This window comes from Poecilia reticulata, chromosome 16, assembly GCF_904066995.2.
Source record: "Poecilia reticulata chromosome 16, P_reticulata-male-v2, whole genome shotgun sequence".
Taxonomy (NCBI): domain Eukaryota; kingdom Metazoa; phylum Chordata; class Actinopteri; order Cyprinodontiformes; family Poeciliidae; genus Poecilia; species Poecilia reticulata.
In genome coordinates, this window is record NC_088845.1 from 10,182,311 (window position 1) to 10,202,402 (window position 20,092).

A 20,092-nucleotide genomic window follows, 5' to 3' on the forward strand; every position below is an offset into this window, starting at 1 on the left:
TATTACATTTATATGGCGTCAGCAAAGATATACGCTTGATTTATACATCTTTTTTTGGCCACCACTAACCACATGTACACATGACACAATACAAACCACACGTATCACGCACTTTTTTTTATTTTTATTTAAATAGACATTGTATCTTTGTCACTGTCGGGTTTAAATCTTTCTGCTCTTCCTGACAAGAGTTGTTGAGCCCACAGTCAGAGTCTAGGTAAGACAGAACAAGACACATATTTCAAAGCTTATAATCAAACACTCTGAGAACTTATTGTGCATTTATCTTTCAGAAATACATGTTTCTGCAAGACTAAAATCTGGATGCACCATACCTCAATCATCTCTCCTCCTTTGAGCTCTTGTGTGTGGTTGAATTTGCCAGTTTTGCAGACCAGCTTTCCTCCCTCCATATTGACAACGCACTGAGGAGGGGTTAGAAGACAGATTTCAGCACCAGCAATCCAGCAAATAACAGATCATTTAAAAAACAATAATATGAGATCAAATTTAAGTATAAGGAATATTTTTGAAGACGTGTTGTAGACATGTAGAATGCTTAGAGAAGATTTGTACGTTATTTGTCACTGTATAGACAATAAGCAAAAGTTAGTAACCTTCAGCTTCTTGCCATCCATGGTGGTAATTTCAGCCTCTTTCCCGATGGTGAAGGAGTTTGTCACAGTCTTTCCAGGCGTCTTGGAGGTGATGACAAAGTCATTGCCCGTCTGCTTAATCTCAGTAATCGGTTTGATGTCTTTGGCCATCTTGATGACATCTTCTGGGAGTTCTGTTGAGTAGAAGAGATTTGTTGATATTCTATGCGACATTAGACATGAATTACAACCAATCTGCAATGCAAAGCTGCGTCGGCCTGTGTTGACAAAAGTAAAATTTGTGAATAATTTTCCTACCCATGGCTCGGAGGAACTCTTCGTAGTTTTCCTGGGAGTACACCTGCCATGTTCCGTTGAGATCCATGTCTTCTAGAGAGTCTGGGTTCTCCTTCACCAAAGTATTTGGAAGCTGAGACAGCTGTGTGAAGCTCAACACAATGTGAAGAAAATGAACGTGAACTTGCTTCCTTTTATACCCAAAGGCAAAGGCTCCACAGTGCAATGCCGAGTGAGTAGCAAAGTCCTTTGAGGATTGTTTGAACAACCCAGAGTTCAGTTACTCTTTCATGTTTAAGCTTCAGCCTCAGAAAAGGATTTTTTAAAATCACAACTTAAGGTAAAGTACAAGATATCATCTGCAAATTTAGTCTTCAAAACATTCACTCTATGTTTGCACTGTTCACAATCATTTATAATAAAGAGGAGACAAGATGCAAACAGAGAATAGATAATAAAAAAGTAGAATTTTACTGTTGCTTGTTCTTCACTGCTGTTTAACATTGTATAAAATTGACAAGATTAGCAGATACTTTAATTTTGGACTTAGGTTTTCATCCAACATTAAAGTAGTTCCATTCACCTCTGCAGATTCTCCTCAGTGTATTACTGAATCTCCAAATATGGATCTTACCTGACCTCATGTGGCACCACATATTAGGGTTATTGACACTGAGGACTTTGCTTTTTAACTCAGAGACCATAGCTGTTGCAAAATTGAACAAACTGACCTACTGTCAATTTTTAATGCATTTTTTGATTGTAAAGTTCACTACATCGGTTTTGTGTGGATAAAAGAAATGGAGCAAAAACAATAAGTTGGAAATAGCTTTATTGACAACAAAACAGGCAAACAATACATCTGGGTTTTTTTCTAAAAAAGCCACAGCCAAAATCTATTTTTAGACTAAAAGGTTGCAAGTAAATGCAACATTAAAATAACAGAAGCGTTATAAGAATCTTAGTATTCTTCTCTTCTAAAATAAAACTAAGCTAAACTAAGTTTCACCAGAATAAACCAGCTCAGAAAGGTATTACTGTTGTATTTAATCTGTATTAGCATCTAGTAAACAATCACAATGATACAATTATTTCTGTAACCTAACCTGATCTATTAATCTAGCTCAAATAAACATGCAAAATAATAGCGAACACACAGACAAACAAAAATAGTGCCATCATTTTGACTGGCAAGTATCATTTGAGCTATGCTAACTTCACTTCTCTAAAGTAGAGGTTGTAGCACTAAGCTAGGAAAAATGCATTAGCTACTCCATGTTTTGCACCTTATGAAGTTTTACTGGGGTTTTACTTTATAAACCAACACAATGTAGAAAAAAATGGGTTTCACAATCTAAAAAAAAAAAGAAAAACGGAATTCATATTTAGCTCCAGACTATCTTACATGAAGTTTGACCAATTGCCTTTAGAAGTCCATTGTCAATGCTTGAAAAACTGATGTCTGCAGATGGTCTCTATTGAGCCTGACTGAGATCATTTGTAATTAACTTGGATGTGCAAAGCTTACATAACCTAAGACATTTGCAGCTTTAATTGCAGCAAAAACTGTATTTTTATAAGGTATTTACCCAGCTACGCTCGTAAAAGAATTTGCAAAAGAATTTCAAAATTTTGTATCAGTTTCTTCCCACATCACCATGATGTCCTACTTTCTGTTAGTGTATAAAATAAAATATCTGACTGGGCAAAACTGTGGCATTCCTCCAGTTTGCAAGTTTAACCCATCTCTACTGCATTAGCTGGAGGTTTGTCTCCCTTCTTGTACACACTCAAGGTCACATCAACAGTTTCAGAGCCATACTGGTTGCGCACAAAGATACTATACTTTCCAGAATCTTCCGTGGTAACCTTGTTGACGGTGATGGAGGTGCGCTTGGACTCCTTAGTGATGGTAAACTGAGTCTGATCAAGGATTTCTCTGTCATTGCGTAGCCAGAAGATCTCAGGAGCTGGGTCACCATCAATGAAGCATGTCAGACACAGAGACTGAGAAGATATCACAACAAAAATGGTTGGCCGTAGAGAATGTCTGAGGTATTTATAATTTATAATTTTTTATAATTCCTGACAACGTTTTACCTTGCCCTCCATGATGGCTACAACATCTGGAAGCCCTTTTACTACTTTGGCGCGATCTGAAAATCAGCAGGGAATATTATCTCAAGCTGATACCCAAAGAAAAATCATTTAAGCTCAAATAAAAACAAAAACATATGGTGTGAGGGTTATCACACGGTACTTACTTTTCTCAGCAATGGCCAGTTGCCTAAGGGATGAAAATTAGACAGTCATCTTAAGCTTACACTGCATTGTACCAATTTCAAACAAGCCATCTCTGCATTTGTTTGTTTTTTGTAACTTTTCTATTCAGATTCATTCAAAACCTTCAAACTTCTTCCCTTGAATCAATGCACTTACTTTAACCTTTGATGTTCCATCAAGGCTTCAGCAAATGCTGTTGAAAGACACAACAAGATTCACAACATTGACAATCTAATTGCTGCGCCTTAGATTATCTTATTTGTATAGAATTTTGTTTTAAACCAGCGCCTTACCTTCTGCGGACAGTTCATAGAGCCGTTTGTGTGTCTCTTTGCCATCAAACATCTCCAACATGTATTCACCTTTGTCATTCTCTGTTGGGTTTAAGATTTCCATCCAGACTTTCTGCATACTGCTACCTGGCTTTGTCCTGGTCTCTTGATCAATTTTCCTCCCCCTAAAAGCACAGGATGAAGCACAAATCTACTGTTTATATACACTATTGCTACAATATACAATTTAATCTAATCAGGCACTTTATTAGTTACATTTTGCTAATACCAATTTAGAGCCTCTTTTACTTCCAGAATGGCCTAATTATTTATAACATACATTCAACAAGGTGTATCAAGGTATTATAGATTTTGGTCCAGCATGACATGATGCGATCACACAGTTACTGCAGATTTTTCAGCTGCACATGAATGATGTGAATTTCCTATTCCACCAAATCCAAAGATGGCCTATTAGACTGAGATCTGTATTAAATTGAGAACCAGTTTAGATGATTCAAACTTCACAAGAGTGCATGAAGACAACAGAATATTACTCTGTGGTTACAAAGGCATGAACAAGGTCAACATGGTGTTGGACTCTCAATTGGTACAAGAAAAGCTCAAAATGTGCCAAGAAAATGTTTCCAGAATGTTGCACAGTTACACTGTTATGTCCTGCATGCTTGGTTTTTAAAGGCAGGACCAGATCTATTCTGTTTGTTTGCAGGACATATCTATGCATTCATATGTTTTTATGCCAAATTCTGGCATCACAATCTGCACTTCACAGGTGAAAAGAAGACTCTTTTCACCAGACAATGTTTCAAAAATATGCATAATGTTCAACTTCAGTAAATCTTTGCAAACTGTAGCCTAAGCTTAATGATCCTATGTGACAGGACTGACATTCACTTCTGCTGCTGCTGCAGCCCAATTAGTTCCTGCGTTAAAATGTTCTGCATTCAGAAATGGCATTCTGCTATTTGAGTCAGTGCTGCCTTTGTACCATCTTAAAACAGTCTTCGGATTCTTCTCTGATCTCTGACATCGACAAGACACTTGCATGAGTATTTCTAAAAACATACTCAGAGTAGCTCGTCTCACACATGCCACATTTAGAGTAACCCAAATTTCATCTAGATGCCGAAATGCGATATATTTTTAACAACAATGATTTTTGAAGCTTCGGTAAATGAAAAACTCAAATTTAATCCATGAGTGTTTAACCTCCTACAGTCTTCCAGCAGGTGGTGCTACCGCCCCTTTAAGAAACAATTTTTAACCTGCCAATAAACCAAAACTGAGTGGAAACCAAGTTCTGAAACTAAACTAATCTAAGAGGTCCTTTTCTTTCATTTTGCTTAAAAAACTGTAATCATAATTGTAAAAATTAGGAAAAAAATTACATATAACTGAACCTTTCCTTGAAAAGTAATTTTATGAGCCTGGTGAACCTGGTGTTTCATATTGATGTGTGTGTATGGCATAAATTTGAGTATATGTTTTATAAAATTAGTGGGTCAAATGTAAAAGGAATTTTAAAAGTTAAAGACATTGCTAAAATGGATAAAAACTTTACTGAGCGTATATGACCATACGGTTTTCTTAAAATCTCATCTTGACTCCTCTACATACTTCTTTTCATTATCACAGCTCAGTGATTACCTTACCTGACCAGAAAACATTTTTATAGAATGACTCAAAATATTTGTTTTGACTGAAGGTGGCGGTTTTTGGAGCAGGGTCTTTCTTCATTCGCAGCCTCTCAGGTCATGATTACATTATGTAAAACTCATTTCACTGCGAACAGTGAAACTGGCATTCCAGCAGTTTACAATTTCTGATCACCTTGAGTCTGATTTTGTTCCGTAACATGGTGGCCTTTTCAAAATAAATGTGAATGAGGTCCAGCTTGCAAAATGAACATGTTTCATTGTATGTGTGAATTATTATTGAATTATATTACATCATTTGAACCATTAGAAATATTTAAATCGAGAATGTGTGCTCAAAGTAAATTTTACCTGCTGTACTCGAAATGGTATGTATAATTTTGATCCTTGCAAAATAGAAGAAAATTCTCAAATTCAATTTGCTGAAATGATACATTGTATAATCACTTCTACCTGGAAAACAGTGGTTCAGATAAATTATCTAACTTAACCCGATGTTCATGTTTGTGATAAATGTTTGACAAAAAAAATCTCTGATTAGAATTGTACTAATCCAGACCTGGAAAACACTCTTCACAGGACGGAAATACAAAATGATGGAATCCAAGAATTGGCTTTTCACAGGATGTTGGTCAGAAAGATGCTCTGTACTCAGACTTACTTGAAGTACCAGCTTGTCTTCAGGAAGCTAATGTAGTATCGGAGGCTGGAGTAGATCTTGAAACCTTCGGCAGTGCTCTCAATCCGCAGCGGGCCAGCTGACAATGCTGCGGTCAGAACTCTTGATTACTTACTTATTGGTACATGTTGGTGTGTGTTTTGATTTGTGAGGTTGAAAAAAGAGCTTTTTGTCTTGCATAATAAACGTAATGGAGGGAGCAGAGTGAATATAGCATGGTTAATTAAAATGGCATGCCTGTGTAATAACACAGGACACTTCATATCAAACGTGTGCAACTCACCGCATTGTTCACTCAGCTGCTGGAGAAGCTTGTCGTACTCTGTAAACAAGCAAAATACATCTTCAGAGAGCTTGTTGTGCCAGAACTTGATTACTTATAATTCTAATTGCTTCATTTCCACTACGGATGGAAGAAGCGTGTTTGCGTAATGAGGTTTCGTCGAACCGTTGTCTAGTAACTCCAAGGTGCTGACATCCTCTCCTCGGCTGTCTGACACCACAGCTCTGTATGAACCGGCCTCTTTCTTCGTCACCTAAAGGAAGTCCATTTGAAATCCATAATTTAATATATTTGTAGAAAACCAAAATGATTAATGTCATATTTAACTTCAGCTCAAGCTAACTTTAAAACTGACACAGTTTTAAAGTTAAAGACTTCATCCTTTAATTATCAACTGTGAGTCACTATTATGTTGCTTCTCTGTGTCAGCTGCAGTTTATGAATGTAATTTCTAACACAGAGAGACGGGCGAGATTAATATTTTTCCATTACCTGTGAGATTGAGAGCGAGATAATCCCAGTTGTCTGATCATAAGAAAGGTCTTTAATTTCCAGACCATCCTTAAACCACTTGAAAGACGTGTCCTTATTCGTGTTTGTCACCTGTTAAGGAGGAGATACCAATCATGTTATGGGGGTGAAAAAAAGGTATCCGAGCATCGTTAAATGAAAATCACTCTGTCAGGTTTATTAACACCGCATGCATGATATTAAAGCCTACAAAATCTGACACTCGTGATGAACAGGTCAGTAAAAGCCCTGCCAGACAGCGTCAACAGATCGTTTTTATACCGAGGACAAAGAACCAGAAACACAAGAGACAGTCTGGCTCCCTTGCAGCTGCAGAAAACAATTTCTCTAGGAGCTCAAACAGGTTCATATGGTGACAATGAATAAACATTAAAATATAAACATAACATAATATCACCATCAGCTAAATAAAGTCAGAAGATATTAACCGGAAATAAAAGTTTCCACCATATGTCACCTCACAGAGCCTAAACGCCAGTTGACTTTCTGTTTTGTCATTATATTTGCTTTCTGATGGTTCTAAGGCTTTAGATTGTCCTTTTGTTCTGTTGAATCCCTTTTTATGTAATTAAATATTAAGTTTGTAGAAAGGATTTTGCTGCATCATTACAACTGCAACCTGTTTTTCTTCTCTTACAGAGTTACTTCGGTCAAAATTCTTAACACCCTAAAGAAACTCTATAAAATGCTGTTTAAAGTGCTGTGAAAAAGAGCATTTGTGTTTTTCGAATTTCTTCTGTTTTTGCTTCCTTTTCTTTTTTTAAAATAATGCAAAGATTTTCTCATTTACTAAGGTAAAAAGATTTTTAAACCAACCCGGTACCATGTGCAGAACTAACTCTGCCCTATAGCTATGAACTGCTGGTGATTCACTTGGTAGCAACAAGTGTAACAACAAAGAGACTTCTACATTTTAAGCTACTTTTCTTTTATTCGGATCATGAACTTAATCTTGACTTGGTGGATGTTTTTTTCATTAGGGTATTCAAAAACAGAGGAATTTTGTTCTGATCTTTAGTAAAAATATGCTGCTGTTTTTCTTCATCTTTTAAAAAAAATACAATGTTTCAAGATCAGACATTATTCAAAGAGTGAGAATAATAGACTAACTTGCCTGGAATATTCTAAACAATTAATAAAATACAGAATCATTTCTAATTGCCATTGGTCTTTGTACTAAAATAGCTGAATTTTCACTATTACAATGAATGATCTGTCTCACTACCATCAGGAATTTTCACACACGAGATACGAAAGTACCTTGCATTGTATAATTAATTCACAATCCTTATTCACACTCCATGTCAAAAATTCCTGGAAATAAGGTCCTTGGAAGAAAAGGAACAAATTATTTTGAGCCACAATAAACAACATATAAAAACACACATTTATAATAGCTAAGTTAAATTATACTAGAATGATCTATCAAAGCACTAAGAGCAAAAAGAGAAACACAAAATTATCCATGCCATCACTTTTTAAATCAATGCAAAAAAAAAAAAAAAAAAATCATTCTTCGGTTTTATTTCTCTTTTGCATGGAAGTATTCTAGCTGTACTGAACAAAAAGAGCATCTGTACACTTTGAGTCTAACTTGGATTTATAATAGTAAAAAAAATAAAAAGAATTGAGTGAGATTCTTGCACAAGTGTCCACTAGGACACTGTCCTCTGTGCATACACAACAAATGGAGATGAAACTGTTGATAAAAACCAATAGTTCAGAAGCACAGATTTCAGAACTCTAAATCTTTTATTCCAGGAACAACACATGAATATTTACCTTTTGACTAAGTCTAACACATTCACTTTCTCTTTTATTAATGTTCCCTCTTCTTGTTAAAATGTGTTTTGACATCCAGGTTTCTATAATATTTACATGGGACAAAATATATACTGCTCAAAAAAATAAAGGGAACACTTAAGTGTTCACTTAAGTGTTTAAGTGTTCCCTTTATTTTTTTAAGCAGTATATATATATATATATATATATATATATATATATATATATATATATATATATATATATATATATATATATATATATATATATATATATAACAATCCAACTATACATAAGACAACAAAAGAAATCTTCACTGTTCATTCAAGCAATGTGTAATCATCCCTAAGTAAGGAATGATCAATATTTATTAATTTACTGTCAGTTTTGCTTTCTAAGGATGTCTTACCAGTCTTTCTCTGAATGTCCCTTCGATTCCAGTCAGCCAGGGCCAGTATCTCACGAAACTCTAATAAGATACAACAGAGCAGACTGTAAAACTGTGCTAAGGTGCACATGCTCAATGGTCTTATTACCATCATATTCATAAACGTTTTTTTTTTTTCATTTTAAGTAACAGACTAACTCAGTGAAGCTGAAGAAAAAATATTTGCATCCAGTAAAAATTTGGTAAATGCCTTTGCATGAAACACATTTCAGATTTTTATTTGTAAAATATTTGATCTACTTCAAAATCCTGCACTCCTTTGTACTGGTTTATCACAAAAAATCCCAATGAAATACATTTTTAAAAAGTTGCTGTTGGAATGTGAGAAACTTTAAGTTAGAGGAGTAGGACTACTGTTGCAACAAACTCTAAAAGCAAGCAGAGGTCAAATTAAAACAGAAAGTATATACAGAAATACATCTGTTTAAAATATTTTCTGATTTTGCAGATCTGTTCATTTTTATCTAAGAGTAGAATCTTTTAAATTCAACAAGGTTTTTTTCTGTGCAGTTTTTTCAATTTCATTCCCTTTTTTAATGCTGCAATTAATCAGAGCTGGTATTTCCCAGTGAAACATAATGCAGGCAAAATGACTAACTCTGTGTTTGGGCAAATTTATGACTCACTTTGATCCACAAAGACCAAAGTGCATTGGTTCTTGGCGCGGCCGTCCCTCAGCTGAGCGGTGTACGAGCCTTCGTCCTCCTGAGAGAGCTGATCAAACAGTATCTCCACCAGACCTTTGGCCTTGTCAAAGTTTATCTTACGGCGCTGCAGAAAAACAAACAAATGTCACTGCAGGCAACGTTCATCGGCTCATAATAAGGCAGCTCGCCCCCCCGAGCGGTTTGGTATCCTCTGTAAAGATGGCTCCTTGCACAAAGAGAATGCATCATGAATCGGAGTGCAAAGGGTCTGGAGTAACATCTGCGCTCTGGTGATAAAATATTTCTGTTCTCTAAAAAATGCAAGCACACTAACAAGCAGCGACACAGAGGGAACAGACCTCGAGCTCATTTTCATTGCTTTTATGTTCATCAAGTTAAGTGTATGCCTTGCATGTTGATAGGCCTCAGTTGATGGGAGTGATCTGTGATGTATGACAAGCCCAAGGGCCCTAATCAGTTAAATGGCTTCTGCATTTGCAAACCTCAGCTGTGATCATTTAGAAATAATGTATAATCAGTACTGTTCAGACGGAGCCCTCATATTGGGAAATAATGGAACAAAATGGAAGTCACTGAATGTAAAGCAGTCACAACCAAGAGACACAATAAACATTCGGGGTTGTGTTCAGTGTTCTCTCAGCGGCCGCCTCAGAACGCCGTTCAACAACACGGACAGAACAGCGGCGATGATTAGTTTCAGCTTGTTGTCATAACGTACACATACGCTACATATGTTTACATTCAGCTGATGTTCACTGACGATTACACTGCTGCTGGCTTTGGATATCTGGATTATTTTTCTTTTTTAAAAACACCAGGTGAAACCATCTATCTTTCTTCTAAATATCATTAGTTTGTAACAGGGTGGGATCAGTAACTTTTGGGACTGGAACTCTCAGACCCATGTGAGGTTATGTCAGACATTTACATCTCTGTGCAAAAGTTTTAAGCTAGCCCATAATTTCTTAAAGAGAAAAGAGAATTGACATACAAGTTGCTTGGGAAATTAACTCAGTTTTAAGGCATAGATGTTGAACTGTAAGCTGCTTAGTAGGAATATCAAATCATTTTTAGGTTGTTTAGATTTACATGGCAAAAGTAAGTGATTATTATTTTTGTGAAACACCAAAAAAAGTTAATGTCACTCAAGCATTCAGTGTCTGTCCCTGACTATAACGATGATAACTAAGATAAAGAAGAATATTTTTCTCTAAAATTGTCTGTTGTTAGAACGACTCAGATTCATTTACACATTTTATGTTCAAATATAAGGACTGTGACATGATTCAAGGTTTTACACAGTGTACAAAAAACAATAATCAAGGTAGAGGGACACCTGTTTAGGAAGGACAAAAATAAGCAATTTTATTCTTAAAACATTAGTTATTGCCTTATCTCCTTCTGTATTTATTGATTTACCAAATAAAATAAAAAAAAAAGAAAAATCAGCAATTTTGCCTGTTTGAGTCTCTGTCTAGCAACTAACCAAGTGTGACATGTTTTTTTCAGATGCGAGTGCTATCTCCATCTTCACCTCAGGCGGTCTGCTCATCTTCCTCACTTAATTAAATTAACTGAGCTTCCAGACCTCTCTGCTGCCGTACTCACCTGCTCTTCATCTTTGCTGACAGCATCTACTTCCTGCCTTGCAGGATGTTTATTAGAGCACTAATTGCTGTTTTGGGCTCATGCTGACTTGTTAGGAAGACAGATGCACACATAAACTCATTGATAATACAGAAACCAGAAAAACTCAAGCTTGTGTGTGACTTTCCCTGTGTTTAAAACTTAAAGACAGAGTAGATAACACTTAAATCCGATCATAGGCTCCTGTAATTGAAATGGTTTTTTTTTTGTGTTTTTTTTTTACAATAACATTGTTATTTAGAAACCAATATTAGTGACAACGTGGACATTCTGGACTAAAATGTTCTTCTGAGTCCCTGACTTTAAATCCTGAATACTTCATATTGTTTTATTAGTAATGCAAACATTCAAATGTTAGAGGAAGATAAAAAAAAAACAACAGAATATTTAAATCAGCTTTTCCTCACGTGGCCATTTGCCATTGTCATGCCTTCGCGATATTCCTTCTTACATGGCTTCACAAATATCTATTTGAAGTGATTTTCCATAATGTTTCTCTGACTCCCATAAATAATATCGACTAGAAGGAGATCACAGAGTTGTTTTGCTGTGATCAGAGACCCACATTTTTCAAGTGTTGACTGAAAAAATTGAATAGGAATAATATGTAATACATATTTTTTTCAGAACATAAGTACAAAGTGACTTGTTTATGGGCACAAAATGGATGCAACATTTAGGTAGAAACAAAGGGCATAAATTGGCAAAGACGCAAAGTAACCTTAAGCTCTTTGTGAATATGTCAGCTCACAGGAACCATTAGATCCAACAATCCAAACAAAGCACTTGCAGCTTGTCATCTGATAAGATATCTGTCAACGGAGGAAACCTACCGGAGAGGTGGAGATTTCCCGGTCGTTAAAAACAAGACGGAGTTCAGCAGAGTTACTCAGACTCTCGGTTTGAAGCCAAAGGCGCACGCCGCCTTTCTCAGACACCTCCACTTGCCAAGTTGACTTCAGTGCAATCACTGCAGAGTGAAATCAAAGACAGATCAGGTCAGATCATAAAACTTATAAAACAGCATTAAACCTGCATACTTTAAATAATATATCGCAGGATAAGAGATTATTGAGGTGTGGATCTTCAGCACCTCTGCACCTCAGTGATGAAACGTACATGGGTTTCTGACCTGCCAGCTGAGATCTTTGAGACGTTCGAGGTCTAAAAATAAAAGAAGACAAAAGAAAATATAGAAGTAGAAGGTTTGATTACCTTTAAAAGAAACACGAAACAGAATAGTGAAGTGTGTGTCTGGTGATATTGTAGAGATAATGGCAATGTCTGAGAATGTCAGAGAAGAAATGATAATTAATTCCTATAAAAATCAAGACTCTGGTTACTGGTGTCCAAGAAGTACCTTCAGCTGTAAACTCATAGCTGGATGAGAGCTGAGGACTGTCACTCATCTCCACAGTGTACAGACCCAGATCTTCCTCAGATGGGTCTTTGAAAGTGAGAACTGACCTGATAGACAAATAATAAAGTAAAAAGACAAATTAAGTAGACTCAGATTTGTGTTCTGGAGTCTGTAGCAAGGTCTGCTGTAGACTCCGTCTACTGTCAGACTTTGTACCAGAAAAATAAAAGCTAAAGCTAAAAAATATAACTAATGTGTCATGATTTACTAAGCAGTAACTGAACGGAACCTAACTCAAAACAAAAACAGAACAAGCTGCTTGTTGTAATTTTACCTGTTCTCTGTGGTTTCTGCTTTCGTTCTCTGAGAATCGATGGGTTCTGTGTAATTTTTGCTCCAGATAAACTCGCTATCGTCGTTCATCTCAACAGCCTCGTAGCCCAAAAATATAAACCCATCATCATCCACACCGATCTTAATCTCTTTGGTTCCTGAAAAATTCAAAACAGCTGTGATGACTAGGCATGGGCTGGTTAGTGTATCAAAGCCTAACAAGTTTTTAGAAAATGTTCTGAAGAACGTCAATTTTCTTAAAGACATAATCCTGCTATAAAGTGTAAACTCTTTACACTTTCTCCTTTTTTCATCTTTTTTAAAAACATTTCTAGTTGCCAAAAAAAATCATCATAAAATGCATCTGGCAAGTTTCTATAAAAGGCCTGTTTGTTGCTTAACAGAAAAATGTAACATTTTAGGGAAATGTGCTTGTCCTCTGTCTTCTGGAGAGCTAAATTTAGCTTTAAATTATGGCAATCTAATCATTGATTTTATTTAACAGGCAAATAACACCTGCTACTCAAGATCCTAGTCCGTATTCTTAACCATAGACAAATTTGGCCTGATTAGGCTAATAAACCAATGACAGCACAAGTTTATAGAAAGTTCTATTCTAATATCAGTCCAGTAAACTGACCTGGTTGGGTCTGAACTGTGACCGGCTCAGAGGACAGGGAAGCACGACCAACACCTGCATTATTAACAGCCGACACACGGAAGCAGTAGGTGTGACCTGTCTGCAGACCTGTCACCTTGATGCCACAGGAAGCAAAGTCATTGTTTACAACTCACTGACACAACTCAATTAATGATTTAAACCTTGACGCTGCAGACAAAGATATGAGCAGTTTCTTCCGATTGGGTTATGCAATAATAACATACATACAATAATATTCTGTTTAATATACTTTGAAGTTAAATCTGATCCAGGCGCCTTTGGTAAACATGTTTTGTTCTTTTGCGCCTTTCACCTTGTAATGAGTTTCAGAAACAGGCTTGGCAGTCAGAATCGTCCAGTTGTCTGACTGGTTTCCCTGGCTCATTTCCAGCATGTAGCCGCTGACCGGACTTTGACCCTCGTAGAGCGGAGACGCCCATCGGAGCACCAGGGAGTCGTCTCTCACCTCCCTGAGCTCCAGGTCATACGGGCAACCTGAGGACCAGAGAACTGGATGAGCGACACACAGGAAACGTCTGCAAGCCACAAATAAATTGAGAATATGAGTCAAGTTGAAAATAAGGTCACAGATTCCCAATCTACCCAGATTGACTTTAATGCTGCACGTGGTAGTCAATTTGCAGATTGATTTTTAGCCACTTTTAAATTATTGATGTTATAGAGGAAAAGCCCATTTGCCAAGATTAATGAGCTGCTCATTTTACCGAGCCTGTCTCCATTTCTTATATTAATGATACAAAATACAGGACTGAGCAAGGCAAATGTCTTCTCCACTCACTTGCCACATACTTCTAAAGATATATTAATAATAAGTATAACAAAAATGTGTAATTTTATATATAAATATAGTCAACACAATCTCCTCAGATCCCAAGATTTGTCATATCTAGTTATGTTTGCAATAGGAAACCGGGTCCTATTGCGAGCCTATTGAGATCTGTTAAGGAGAAACAAGAGCTGTGTCTACTGCTTTCAAACTTCATCTTTTAAAAAAATCCAGATTAAAGATGTAACGGTTGCAGCCGATATGTGTTTTCCCAGATAGTCCTGAATGCATCAATTACTCTCCCTGTAATTGCCTGATTGTCTGCTTCTGTCCTGCTGCTTATAAAACTGACCTGTTTCCTGCTGCCCTCTGCCAAATCGGCTGCAGCCCTGTCTCAGCTTTCCAGCACAAGTTCAAGCAATTACCCCAATATCTGCGATTCTGCCCTGGACTGTTTTGTTGACCCTTCCTCTGCCTTTCCCCTGTCGGAGATAGTGAATTGGATTTTTTTTTTTTTAATTATTGCATCATTTTTGTGATTGAACTCTGCTCTCCTGCCAAGTAGTGATTTCTACATTCTGGACTTTGATTTGGTCTTTGGATTAAATTGGACCATCAGAGTTCAGAAATAAGGAACTGGGCTTTGGGACCTTTTCCTCTACCCTGTTTGCCTGCCCTTTTACTAAAAGTTCTTCAAACAACAAAGATTCTCTGCTTTACCACAGTTGAAGGTACTGCAAAACCAACTATATGGGTTTGGAAACATTACTCCTCCTTGGAAACCTCTGACTGAAAGCAAGGGTCTGAATTATTTAGGCAATCCACAGAAAATGCTGTTTGGTAATGCTATAAACAGTAATAATTTTAAGATAATAAAGAAATTTCAACTCTATGATTGTTTTTGTCTCACAGTTCTTACGGTGAAAATGAAATTGTCCAAAATCTGTATGTATATCTGACAGGAGCAGAGATCTATACTTTGTTTAAACAGGGGAGGGTATTATGTATCTTCCAAGAACATAGAGCTATTTTACAGCACTGTCAAGTTGGTTCTCAAGTTGGTGTAGTTGTTATAAAAATAACGTAAATGGCTTTTGACTTTGCATCTGAAGCCTTGAAATTGGTCTCTGTCTCTTTAAGAAGATCCTTCCCTTTCCAACACTTCATCAGTCGTCATTTTCTGGTTTAATTTGTTCTCTGTGCAATCTGAAAAAAATTCCAGGGTTTTCTACAGATTATATCTGTTTTTGTTATTTTTCTGTCTAGAATCTGATCATTATCTGAGAAATGTTTTTCATTTGAATAATTTAGGTACAAAATGGGCTCCTGAACTCGATGTCCAGGGTTATCAAAGCAGCCATAGATCCTGATATTTTCTATTTGCTTGCTTTACTAATTTACTGGTGTAAGAGTCTTTGACAACATTAGTCTTATGTCTGTTGCACACTATCAACCATGTTTGTGATCTAGAAACCTCAGAAGGGTAAAAGTTAAATGGTTAATTCTAACATTTAGCTTGGGTATTTTTCAAGCTAAAAGTAACTGAATCATGTTTAACATCAAATTATGTCCATTCATAGATGTTTTTACTCAAAGCTTTTTACAAATGAGGCTATAACAATGCAATTAATGTCAAAGGTAACCAAAATCGGTAACACTTTATTTGAAAGGGGGGTGAATAAGACTGTTATGACACTTTCATAAACACATGTCATGAACATGAATAAGCCTTCATGAATATTTATGACTGTTGTCATAAAGCGTCATTCGGTAAATTAAGACACTTTTAATACAAAGTGGACATTATTCAAAATGTCTTTGTTATGACAACTTGATATTAACCAAGAAATCATTACTGATGCAAATTTGTTATAAAAGTATTACTGATTGCACTTTAAAAAATAGGTAACTTTATGTTATTAAAGGTAAAGTTTAAACAGTAATGATTTCTTGGTTAATGTCAAGTTGTGACATTTTGAATAATGTCAACTTTGTATTAAAGGTGTCATAATTTACCGAATTACGCTTTATGACAACCGTCATAAATATTCATGAAGGCTTATTCATGTTCATGACAGGTGTTATGTCATGTTTATGACAGTGTCATGACAGTCTTATTCACCCCCCTTCAAATAAAGTAAACTCACACATTGGTTTCCCTCCCTACCTTTGCTTGTAGCAGAGGAGTTAAAGTATCTTGGTGTTCTGATCATCAGTAGGATGGAGCAAGACCTGGATTGACAGATTAGGGCCTCATCTGCAGTAATGTGGGCTCTGCTCTGATCTGTTTTGGTGAAGAGAGAACTGAGCCTAAAGGGAAGCTTTTGATTTATCGATCAGACTTATGTTCCAATCCTCGCCTACAGTCACAAGATACAGATCATGACCCAAGGACCAAGGTCACGCAGGAGACTGAAATAAGCACCTTCCAAAGACTTGCCAGGAACAGATTTAAAGATGCAGGAAGCCTGAAGTAAAGCTTCTGATCATTATTATCAGCTAAGCATTTAGATATAAACAGCCAATTAAAAACTGAGGGATTTTAATCACTTGGGTTCTGGCTGCTATTCTTTGATGACATGCTACAGGTAAAATTTATCTGCAGAAGATGTCATTTAAAGCCTGATATTTTTTCTTTGGTCTCTACTTTCCCAACTTTATTTTTTCTTTTTTTTTCACAGGATCTGTTGTTATGTTCAAGTAAGAGGATGTGATTGAAAATGGGAGAAAAGTAGGCAGAGTTCAAGAAAAAAAACAACAAAAAAACGTGAGCAATAGAACTTTATAAGATTATGAAAAGGTTGAATCATTTATGTTTTTCTGCTTCTGTGTTGAGTGGTTCAGGTAATTATACAGTATTTTGAAATTACAGCGCATGTTTATGAAACATGTACCCTTTTAATAGTGTGCTGTTAGAGTTAAATGATTATTTCTCATTATACATTTCCCACCAGCAATGATATTCAAGAACAAATCAAACATGAACCACGCATGGTAAATAGTTAATAGCTAATTCTAACTCAAGGCTGCTATTTCAACCACTTTACTATTCATTTAACCACTGACCTCGGCTATTACTGTGTGCTTAATGGTACAATAGGCAGGCGGCATATTATTATCCTGGTATTTCATACTGCCCTGTTTATTTTGCTGTGAGATGACTACATACACTATTAGAGATGCAGCTTAAATAAAAGTAAAAATGGCAGCAAGTGGAAATGGGTTCTGCAGGTGATGGATGGTGTTTATTTCTATCTCCCCTCTCCTCCACAGCTAGGGTCGATAAACAGATTGTAGAAACTGCAGGGCAGCAGAGTATTGACGGATGCTCAAATTCCCAAAGCTCTTAGGTAAATGAATCACATGGGAATGGCTGATTTTTAACCGTGGAGTTTGTCTTTAATTTAACAATAAGTTGTGGCCTTTTGTTATCACTTTTGCTTGTGCAAGTTGTGAAATCCAAAACTAGCTTTGTTGGCCAGCTGTTTGTAGCTGTTGAGTCTAAAATTGTAGCTAACAGGAAATGTTCCTCTCTAAGTTTTTCTTTTTTCTACGTTATACTGATGTTTGGTAATAAACATTTACTATCTTCCTAAGGTTTTTATTGAGAAACACAACAGGTTTATGCAAAGTGTCAATATTTACAGGTCACCATGCAGGACATCAGCATTTGAGCCAAATTATGATTAGTAGTAATCCGTTCTTGGTTGATCACAGCTTAAATAATGACACAATTAGATGTTCTGAATTGAATCAGACTCTAGGATATAGACTTGAAATTTAAGTGTTTTAATCTTGAGCCACTTGCTTAACCATATTTTATTGTGACATTGTGCTGTACTTTAAAAAATAAATAAATAACACCAAATCATTTTTGTATCATTGGGTAAAGTTGATGGTCATAGAATCAGATCCCTAACAAAGAGACCACACTCCCATAAATGATTACCAAACTTTTATTCAAAGTTCTGGAAATCATTGTCTGAATTTAACCATAAGGATTTCATCACAGTAATTTATGTGCGATTCGGTCCGATAGAAACAGAACGATAGCAGCAGCCTGAAGGGTGATGACATAACTGAAACCTTTCATAAGCAACTTTGGGCAGGATGTTTCATTTACTTATCAAAAGCATTGCTACAGCAAACACAAATTGCTACCAGTCGTGGCTTCTCTAATCACATTTTGGCTGGTTTGATAATATGTCTTTTGCAAAGAATAACATGAATACAGGCACATTCATGGGAGTGTTCAACTTTTCTTCTAGCTTTTATTCCAAACAGGGACTTAGCCAGAGAAGGTAACTATTGCTCTGCAGTATAACCCTGGTATTTCCTGCAGAGTTTCTGTCTGTCTTTGATGTTCATCTTCCAGAGAAGTGGCTTCTTTGCTCTTCTTTTTCAATCAGAACGTCTCTGTAGAACTGTGTATGCAGAAAAACTCACACATGCCAGCTGTCAGTCTCCAGCAAACTCTACACTGGTGGTGACCCAGACCGCTTAGTTGAATCATCTTTAGGACACATTCTGGACATTCTTGATCAATCTGGATCTTTCTTCACCAGAGTAAACTTATCTGCTTGAGGTCCTTGATAGTTCAATAAATGGGTGCAATAGCCTTGCCGTTTGTGTTGAGAACAGAAGAAGGATTTACATTTTTAAAGCAACCACTCTACTCTTTTAATTCAATCATGCTGTCAGTGATGTCTATCAGTTACTCTGTCTTCAATAATCTTTCCCCTGGGCTAATGAGAAAATCACTAAAAGCAGGTAATTTTTGGCTGGGCTAAAACACAAAGCAAATTAGGTTTTAGTGATTAAGTAAATTGTCATTGACTTTCATGAACTTTGCATTGATTCCTTTAGTCATTCAGTACCAACCCTGACTTGATGCAAACTGAAGCCATAAAAACTGAGGCAGGGAAGTTTGCAATACACAAAAACAGGATTTTGGCCACAACTAACCAATATAGAGACATAAAATCTTTAGGTAACACCGCAAACATGAGATTTTTTTCTTAATTCACTGCAGGTAATTGATTTTATATCTGGAATATTTATTTATTTATTTATTTTTATTTATTTTTTTTACTCATCCTGTAATAATAGCTGTAAGGTCTGCAATTGTTGGATGCAACTGTTAAGCATTCAGATAAGCAGAGATGCATTTGCACGGATTTGATGAGAGTTTAGTTTTCACCTGGTTCTGGCATTGTCCACTTCTCGCACAGAAACGCTTCACTGGCGTCAGACGGCTTCCCAACGCCAGCCGCGTTGGCAGCAAAGACACGGAACTGGTAGAAATGCCCAGATTTCAAGTCTGATACCTGCAGACAAACAAAGCTGATAAGGTGTTGAAATGTGCTGATGCATGTGACATTGCATGTAAATATATACATATATATTTTTACAAGAATTAAAAAAAATGGTTACAACATGCTAAATGTTTACCATCAGTGATATATTAACACAATTAAAGCCATTCCATCTTAGTGGACTACTGGAAAAATCTCCATGCATTCGTCAAATCTCAGCTTTACTGCACCACAATTTTACTTGGAGTTAAAATATTGCCTCCTTTTTATCCCAGTAGATCTCCAATGCTGCAGGCAGAGTGATGACTGGTATACCCAGGAAATATCACATTCTTCTCACCTTAGCCTCTTTGCCGTGAGTCTCTGTGATTTAGAATGGATTTTAAAATCCTCATTACGTTTAGAGGCCTGAATGGCCTTGGTCCATCTTATCTCAAAGAACTGATTGTTCCCCATTATCCCACTGGATATCAT

General features: G+C 36.4%; 2 protein-coding genes across 2 annotated transcripts in view; both read right to left on the reverse strand.

Annotated features, from left to right (window-relative positions):
- Positions 1–109: 109 nt before the first annotated feature.
- Positions 110–1,067, reverse strand: fabp10a (fatty acid binding protein 10a, liver basic). Its single transcript, XM_008431080.3, has 4 exons — positions 915–1,067; positions 618–790; positions 336–425; positions 110–213 (listed from the first exon to the last, which is right to left on the reverse strand). The coding sequence occupies exons 1-4, from the start codon at positions 979–981 to the stop codon at positions 163–165; spliced, it is 381 nt and encodes a 126-aa protein (XP_008429302.1). The 5' UTR covers positions 982–1,067; the 3' UTR covers positions 110–162.
- A 640-nt stretch (positions 1,068–1,707) lies between these two features.
- Positions 1,708–20,092, reverse strand: part of myom3 (myomesin 3) — a 57,993-nt gene continuing 39,608 nt past the window's right edge. The window contains exons 19-37 of the mRNA XM_008431077.2: positions 19,504–19,630; positions 13,830–14,011; positions 13,496–13,610; positions 12,857–13,013; positions 12,523–12,629; positions 12,282–12,326; positions 11,996–12,132; positions 9,474–9,618; positions 8,809–8,868; positions 7,878–7,945; positions 6,579–6,689; positions 6,252–6,339; positions 6,087–6,125; positions 5,786–5,891; positions 3,470–3,633; positions 3,333–3,369; positions 3,158–3,180; positions 2,994–3,049; positions 1,708–2,900 (exon numbers count right to left, since the gene is read on the reverse strand). Coding sequence (XP_008429299.2) covers positions 2,631–2,900; positions 2,994–3,049; positions 3,158–3,180; positions 3,333–3,369; positions 3,470–3,633; positions 5,786–5,891; positions 6,087–6,125; positions 6,252–6,339; positions 6,579–6,689; positions 7,878–7,945; positions 8,809–8,868; positions 9,474–9,618; positions 11,996–12,132; positions 12,282–12,326; positions 12,523–12,629; positions 12,857–13,013; positions 13,496–13,610; positions 13,830–14,011; positions 19,504–19,630 — 2,037 coding nt within the window. The 3' untranslated portion in view covers positions 1,708–2,630. The remainder of the gene's footprint in view (positions 2,901–2,993; positions 3,050–3,157; positions 3,181–3,332; positions 3,370–3,469; positions 3,634–5,785; positions 5,892–6,086; positions 6,126–6,251; positions 6,340–6,578; positions 6,690–7,877; positions 7,946–8,808; positions 8,869–9,473; positions 9,619–11,995; positions 12,133–12,281; positions 12,327–12,522; positions 12,630–12,856; positions 13,014–13,495; positions 13,611–13,829; positions 14,012–19,503; positions 19,631–20,092) is intronic.

Bases quoted from the DNA above. Each gene is read 5' to 3' on its own strand.
- fabp10a (XM_008431080.3), bottom strand. From the start codon at position 981: ATGGATCTCAACGGAACATGGCAGGTGTACTCCCAGGAAAACTACGAA. The intron at 791-914 runs GTAGGAAAATTA...TCTACTCAACAG, and splicing joins AGAGTTCCTCCGAGCCATGG to AACTCCCAGAAGATGTCATC. The intron at 214-335 runs GTATGGTGCATC...TGTCTTACCTAG, and splicing joins AAGGAGGAGAGATGATTGAG to ACTCTGACTGTGGGCTCAAC.